The sequence below is a fragment of the Vicia villosa genome, linkage group LG7 (assembly GCF_029867415.1).
Source record: "Vicia villosa cultivar HV-30 ecotype Madison, WI linkage group LG7, Vvil1.0, whole genome shotgun sequence".
In the NCBI taxonomy this organism is placed as follows: Eukaryota; Viridiplantae; Streptophyta; class Magnoliopsida; order Fabales; family Fabaceae; genus Vicia; species Vicia villosa.
Window position 1 is genome coordinate 119456816 of NC_081186.1, and position 7716 is coordinate 119464531.

A 7716-nucleotide genomic window follows, 5' to 3' on the forward strand; every position below is an offset into this window, starting at 1 on the left:
AATATGTTTTTAACATTTTTATAAGCCAACGAATTACAGAGTTCTTGTAGTACGCGGAATCACATTCCGGTCTCTCTTTCTTATATTCATCTTAATCTTAGTTTTATTTCGGTTTTAGTAGTTAGTTTCTCCTTAATCAAATCGTTCATTAGCCTTAGCTTTACAAAGCAACAATAGATTACAGTAGGTTGACATTGGTCTCTGTGGTTCGACAATCTTTTGTATTACTTCGATATATCCGTGCACTTACGGACGCATCAATAAGCATTATTGGTAAAAACTTGAATTACCTTAAACGGTCCCTCCCAGTTTGGTGACCATTTCCCTAGGAACCTGTCGTTTCTGTCCATAGGCAATATTACCTTCCAAACCAAATCGCTAATAGCGAACACTTTATTTCTTACCTTCTTGTTGTAAGCTCTAGCTACATTCTCTTTTCGTCTTCTCAACGAATATAGAGCCAACATTCTTTCTTCATCTAAATCGACGAGCTCATCTGTCATCATACTCCAATAGTCTTCGGATGGTATCTCATGCTGTCTTTGTATCCTTATTGATTGAACGTATACTTCGACTGGTAACACGACGTCGTGTCCATATGTCAATCTAAACGACGTAGTGCCAGTTGCCTCTTTGGGAGATGTTCGACACGTCCACAGGGCTTGACTTAAAGACTGATGCCAATTTTTTGGATTTTTCCTTACATGCTTCTTTATTAGGCTGATTATTACTTTGTTGGCGGCTTCGACTTGACCATTCTCCTGGGCATAGTATGGTGTTGACGTCAATAACTTTATGCCGACCTCCTGGGCGAACTCTTGCATTTTCTTTCCAGTGAACACGGTTCCTTGGTCGGTTGTGATAGTCTCTGGTATCCCAAATCGACATATAATGTGATCTTGTATGAAATCTATCACAGCTTCTTGGTCGACGCTTCTCAAAGCTATGGCTTCGACCCACTTTGTAAAATAATCAATACCGACCAAAATATATTTCTGCTGTTTCGACGAAGCTGGTTTTATTTCCCCGATTACGTCTAAATCCCACCCTATGAATGGCCAAGGCTTCACAATAGCATGCAACTCGCTTGCAGGGACGTGCTGAATGCCCCCATGCATCTGACACTCTTGACATTCTTTTGCGAATTCTATGCAGTCTTTTAACATTGAGGGCCAATAAACTCCTGAGCGCATTAGAGTCCACTTCATCTTATGGCCAACTTGATGTGCTCCACAGGCCCCGCTGTGTACATTCGACACGGCCAGATAAGCTTCGCTATCTCCTAGTCACTTGAGCAACACTCCTTCAGATGTCTTATTAAGTAGTTCGTTTTCCAACAAGACGAAACTAAGAGCCCTGTACTTGATTTTCCGATCTGTCGAACCTGTAGGGTTTCGTAAATATTCTACCAATGGTTTACGCCAGTCATTTTCCTGTCCGTTATCGACTGTAAAAATCTCGAAATTTTCGGCGTCGACAGCCCCTAATTTTATCACAGATAAGTCCGAGGGGGATAGCACAGTTGCTCGAATTTTTTTCTCACCTGAACAGGCTCTTCATCGCCGCCTCTCTTATATCCTGACGCCTCTTGCGCTAGATCATTGGCTTCTTGATTTTCTTGCCTGGGTATTTGTCGAATATTCGCTGAATTGAATCTTCTAAGCAATTTGTTCGCCACTACGAAGTACATAATTAGATTTTCTTTAACGCATTTGTACTCCTTGGAGACTTGCTTTACTACCAACTCAGAATCTCCCATAATTTCGAAATTCCTTGCCCCCAATTCTAGCAGCAGTTCAAGTCCAGTTATTAAGGCTTCATATTAAGCCTCATTGTTGGTACACATACCGGCTATTGAGTACTTGAACTCTGTTGGAATTCCATCTAGAGAAATTATGATTCCTCCAATACCCGTTCCATTTTTGCGACTGGACCCATCGAAATACAATTTCCAAGGTGCCAAGTCGACATAATTTTGAGGAACTTCAACCATAGAATGGTCGACCAGGAAGTCTGCTACCACTTGCCCTTTCATTGCTTTCAGAGGAGCATATGTTAGGGAATATTCAGTTAATGCTAATGCCCATTTACCAACTCGACTATGCAAAATTGGTTTAGACAACATGTGGTTAATAATATCAGAATACGAAGAAACATACACATCAACTGGTTTTATATATTGCTTCAACTTCATACAAGAGAAATACAGACACAGGCATAGTTTTTCTATATCACTATACCTAGTTTCAGGATCATTTAACATTCGACTAAGGTAGTACACCGGTCTTTCAACACCGTTATCATTTTCCTGAACTAACATACTTCCTATAGTCGATTTTGAGGCTGCGATGTACAGCCTCATGGGCCTGCTTCTGACAGGCGGTGCCAATACTGGAGGTTTTGTCAGATATTCTTTGATCCTGTCGAAAGCCTCTTGATGCTGACTTTTCCAGATGAAGTCTTCGTTCTTCAGTCGAAGTAGTGGTTAGAACACCTTCGTCTTTCCACTTAAGTTAGATATAAACCTCCTTAAGAAATTTATCTTCCCTAATAAAGATTGAAGTTCCTTCTTTGTCAATGGAGGTTTAATATCCATAATGGCTTTGGTCTTGCTTTGGTTGACTTCTATACCTTTTTTATGCACTACAAAGCCAAGGAAATCTCCTGCCTGCACACAAAAAGCACATTCTAATGGATTCATTTTTAATCCATGTTTCCTCATTCTTTCGAAAGATTTCCTAAGATGTTCTAAGTGTGTCAACCTGCAGGTCGACTTTATGACAATATCGTCGATATATATTTGCATAAATTCTTCGATAAAGTCATGAAACATAGAATTCATTACCATTTGGTACGTGGCTCCGTCATTCTTTAGGCCGAATGGCATAACCACCCATTCATATGTTCCTAATGCCCCCGGGCATCGAAATGCCATCTTCGGCACGTCTTCTTCTGCAATAAAAACTTGGTTATAACCTGCATAACCATCTAACATACTTAAATATTCAAAACCTACCGCTGAATCAATTAACATCTCTGCTATCGGCAAAACATCGAGGTGTTTGTTTTACTGGTTTCTTTTCAGCTTGTATTGGCAATTTTAATTCGACCAATTCCCTGCTCAGTCCAGGCATTTCATTATAATCCCATGCGAAGCAATCTTTAAATTCTTTTAATAAGAAAATTACCTGCGACCTGAGTTCTAGGTCTATGTTGGCACTGATGAATATGGGTCTCTTATCTCCCTCTTTGCCCAGATCGATTTCTTCCAAAGGATCTTATGGCTACATCTTCTCTTGCGCCATAGGGTCCTTTTCGAACCCTAAAGGTTCGTCGTCGTATATGCAGTCGAAACGCTGATTATCGACGTCTTCTTTTGATGTTTCTGCTTTTGTGGTCGAACTACCATTGATGGCTTGTATTTGATTCGCTTCGTCAACCATGTCGGTTTCAGCTTTTAAAGCCGAATTGATTTTGTTTTAGAGCTTCTAGCTCAGACATCATCACTTGTGTTTCCCCAGCCTGATGGCACAGGGTCCGACAGGTATGGATCCTCTAAAGGCTCCACATCCCAGATAAAGCCATGGGTCTCATGTAATTTTAAGGAGACAAATGCTTCACTGAGGTTTGGGTAGACATCTTCAGCTGGCTGGTAAGGGGCTATGTTGGCCAGCTTCATGTCGAACAGCTTTTGACCAATATTGTTAACATCAACCATGAAATAGCTTTGGTCGGCCTCAATATTCCCGACAATACCATCTTCCCTCCAGATAATTAACCGTTGGTGCATGGATGAGGGTACATCTCCTACACCATGTAACCATTCCCTTCCAACCAGTAGGTTGTAACTGGGCATTCCTTTGATAACCATGAAGATGGTTGGTCGAGTCACTGAGCCGACAGTGATATTCAGTTGAATGACACCCATTGTGTTTTTGGTGTTTCCTTTGTAGTCTGAAAGGACCATGTTATGAGATCTGATATCAGTGTCGAAAATTCCAATTTTCTTCAGCATGTGATGTGGTATAATGTTCTCTGTCGCACCACAATCGACAAACACTCTGTTCACAGCTACCTCATCTACTTTAGCTCTTATTAGTAAAGGTTTCAAATGGCCTCTCATCACCATATCTGGACGTTCGAAAAACGCATCTTGGTTCTCTATGCAACCATTGTTCATCACAAAGTAACATGTAGGCCTATGTAAGGCCATTTCAGCAGCAGCAGTTTCGTCCACATCCTCAGCTCCGGTCGGGACATTAAACTCCCGGGGCAAGATCGACACCACATTGACTAGGATGTCGAGGCTCTCTCCTGAGTCAGAAGCAAAGTCGTCCGTTGCTTCGTTTGGATCCTTGGTCGGAGGTTTACCAACAAATTCCTTGATTTGTTGCTTGACAGCTGAATCGGCCTTCACCTTATATTACTTCTTTTTGTAGACCTATTCATTTGCAGCCTGCCTAGCAGCAGCAACGGCTTGCCTTTCAACCTGCTTCCTTCTTTGAAAACGCCTCCACTGGGTTCGACTCATGGGATTTTTGCCCATGTAGTTCTCAGATATGTGGATATTTCTCTCAGAATGAATCTCCAAATGATAACTCATTAGAGCTTTTCCCTTCCTGTCCTTCTCAGCTTCGACGAATTCCGGTTTTTCCCTCGACATCTGAGGCTTGATCCAAGTGCCTTTGGGCACAGCAGCTGGAGGCACATAGCTTCTTGGCCTGTTTTGAGACGCTTTTCTAGGGTCCCTCCTTTCCCATTAGGCTCTGCCTCGTTCCAACTACAGCTTTTGGAAATTCTCTGCAGCAACTCTGTCAGTCAAAGCACTCCATCTGGAGCACAACCCCACTTGGGAATCCTGATTCTTGCATCGAAACAGGAAATCCAGTAAATCTTCATCAAGCCTGGGGTACACATCAGCAAGTCGAACTTGGGGAGTTTCGCCGGTGCTTTCTTCCAGCATGTCATCAGGTATCTCAGTCAGTTCCACCATGTTGATATCGACAGCGTCAGCAAACAAAGTCTCTTCTTGTTTGAGTGGGTCAACGTCGATTTTCATCCTTCTGGAAGCAAATTTTAGTCGACCTTCCTGAAGTGACTTTTGGACCAGATCCCTGAAAAGAAAACATTGAGAGGTTGAATGCCCAAGATAATTATGATACTTGCAAAAACCTCTTTTTTGTCGCTGTTCTAATGGTGGTAGTTTAGCATTTGGGGGTACTAAAATCTGACCATCTTTAACTAATACATCGAAAATTTCCTCGCATTTACTAATATCAAAAGTGTAAGTTTTAGCAGGGAATTTCAAATTGTTATCAACAGAGACATTTTTTCCTTTCGACGGAAACAATGATTTACATTCGTATGTTGGCCCTGGTTTCATTTCGGCCAGATCAATCTCCGCCTCTGTCAGTGAGATGTAGTCAGCTTCGTATATGGGATCTGTATCATCATAATCGACATAAGCTACTTTTTCCTTCTTAGCTTTTGCCATGGTATGCCTGACTTTTTCTAGTCTTAAGCGTTCAAGGTGTCGAACCCTATCAGCTAACTGCGACATACTTTTGACAAAAGTTGGGTCTATTTTCTTCCTAATGGAATAATCTAAGCCTCCCGCCGCCATCTGAACTAGTTCATGTTCAGGAACCTGCGTGAAACATTTTGCTTTAAGTGACCTAAACCTATTCAGATAGTCGTCGATGGTCTCTGCGAACCTCCTTTTGATGCTCGACAGTTCGACCAAACTGATTTTCGAATGGCCTTCATAAAACTTCTCATGGAAAAGATTTTCCAATTTTGGCTATGAGTCGACAGAGTTGGAAAATGAACCAAGTGAACGCTGCCTTTGTAAGAGACGATGGAAAATGTTTAACTCTAAGGCTTTCGTTATTCTCCATGTCCCCTGATTCAGTCAAATATCTAGCAATATGCTCGACCGTCGATTCCCCAGTTTCACCTCTGAATTTGGTGTACTTAGGTATTTTCCAGCCCCTAGGATTCTCTGTCTGTACAATGTATTCAGCTAACGGGGAGGAATATGTCGGACTTTGTAATGGAGTATTCATTCCGTTTCTAGCCATAATCCTTTCGATCATTGTAGTAAGGTTATTCTCCATGGCTACTTCTTCCTGTTGATACTGCTCAATAAATTGATCAGCATCCTGCTGTCGACCCACCATCACAACCTGTTGTCTCCCTCGTACTCCACCTTGATTTGGTCGCCACCTGGGGATTTGATTCAGTGGTACTGTTTCTTCATCCAATGAATCGTCTTTTGTAGGTGTGTGCACAATCACCTTCCTATGAGCTTGAGGAGGTTGTCGACCGGTCGTCTGAGGTGCCCCCAGGTAGTTTCATAGTCGAGTGAGTTGATCAACCACCTGTCTATTCGACTCTGCTGATTCCTGCACTATAGGATTAAAGACAGTTCCCATTTGGTTAGTCAGCATGTTTACCAACTCATGATTGCTATCGTCCATCTGTTGCCTAAGCACAGCTACGGACATGTTCGACAAAGGCATAGCTCTGTTCTAATTTGCCCTATTTTGGGCACCTAGTGTGGATCCTTGTGCATCCGACGCTAAAGCAGGACTTGAAGTCGATTGACTTCCAACCATCAAGGAATACGACATTCCATATGTGGGGTCAGCAATTCCGAAATGAGGTACATTGGGTCGAAACGGAGTACCTCTTGCTCCAGTTCCCCCTGGTGGTATCACAGGGATATCTGCTGTTCCCATTCTCAGAACTACAGCATCTGTCTCTGCACTAGTCACTGGGTCGACCGGAGTAAGCACTGTGTTTGAGGAGTCCAGAGAGTGCGAAGGGACTTCATTAACGTTATTTGAGTTAGGTGTTTTCGTCATTCTAGACCTAACCTTTTTGGGTGGGTTCTGATATTGTTTCCCACTCCTAAGTTTCATACATATAACGAAATAATAATTAGCACGATGATCCCACTGGGCGTGCCATTTAGTTTACTGTGGAAATTGGTAAACAACCGCTGGTCCTCCCAAAGTCTTGAAACTAAGGGTTACTTGCAAGATCAACCAGTTCATCTCAAGACCACGTGCTAAAGTTCTTCGGGGTTATATCTGTTTCGTCGAAGTGTTTGCCTAGGCAACGGATTTCTAAGGTTGGTAACAAATACAATGTTTTTCCACACTAACTGCTAGATTTGACCGACAGGTGACTCGTGACCGACGGGGCGAATTTAGACTTAGACTTGGTGATATTGTGACTACTTTGACTCTAAGCCTCTGGGGGTGACTCGTGACCACCATATGGTGTCGACTCAAAGGTAGTTTTCTGATGACTACAACCAGCTTCAGTTTACTTATATAAAACAATAATCAAAAGACAAAACAAATATTGGTTAAAAAGCACAATGTAGATGACAGTTTCGAAGCATATGATTAAACAGTAAAAGGATTGCATTGAAATTAAAGATGGTGATTCACGTACATCAGAACTCTTAGCAACTCTTGTTTCCTGAAGGGCGGAAATTGGGCAGAGTGTAAGCAAGTAGTTTGATTGTAATAGTGAACACACTTTTCTACATTATTCTGGCCTATTTATAGGATTTACATGAAGTAACCACCTAATACAATCTACGACTAAGATTCAAATAATCAGCAACCGCCTCACAGGATCTTTCTTTGTGTTTTGGCGCCTTTGGCACACGATTTTGGTCTTGTAACCGTTTCCTTGATATTT

At 42.0% G+C, this 7716-nt stretch overlaps 2 protein-coding genes across 2 annotated transcripts; both read right to left on the reverse strand.

The window, feature by feature from the left end:
* Positions 1-257: 257 nt before the first annotated feature.
* On the reverse strand, positions 258-1166 carry LOC131620089 (uncharacterized). Its single transcript, XM_058891110.1, has one exon. It carries the CDS (start codon positions 1164-1166, stop codon positions 258-260), a length of 909 nt encoding a protein of 302 aa, XP_058747093.1.
* Positions 1167-5774: 4608 nt separating this feature from the next.
* LOC131620090 (uncharacterized) lies at positions 5775-6506 on the reverse strand. The gene is made up of 2 exons (XM_058891111.1): positions 6381-6506; positions 5775-6332 (listed from the first exon to the last, which is right to left on the reverse strand). Exons 1-2 carry the CDS (start codon positions 6504-6506, stop codon positions 5775-5777), a joined length of 684 nt encoding a protein of 227 aa, XP_058747094.1.
* Positions 6507-7716: the final 1210 nt, after the last annotated feature.

Coding starts and splice junctions, on each gene's coding strand:
- LOC131620090 (XM_058891111.1), bottom strand. CDS start 6,506: ATGTCCGTAGCTGTGCTTAGGCAACAGATGGACGATAGCAATCATGAG. Junction 6,333..6,380: donor CAGCAGAGTCGAATAGACAG/GTGGTTGATCAA, acceptor GGGGCACCTCAG/ACGACCGGTCGACAACCTCC.
- LOC131620089 (XM_058891110.1), bottom strand. CDS start 1,166: ATGTTAAAAGACTGCATAGAATTCGCAAAAGAATGTCAAGAGTGTCAG.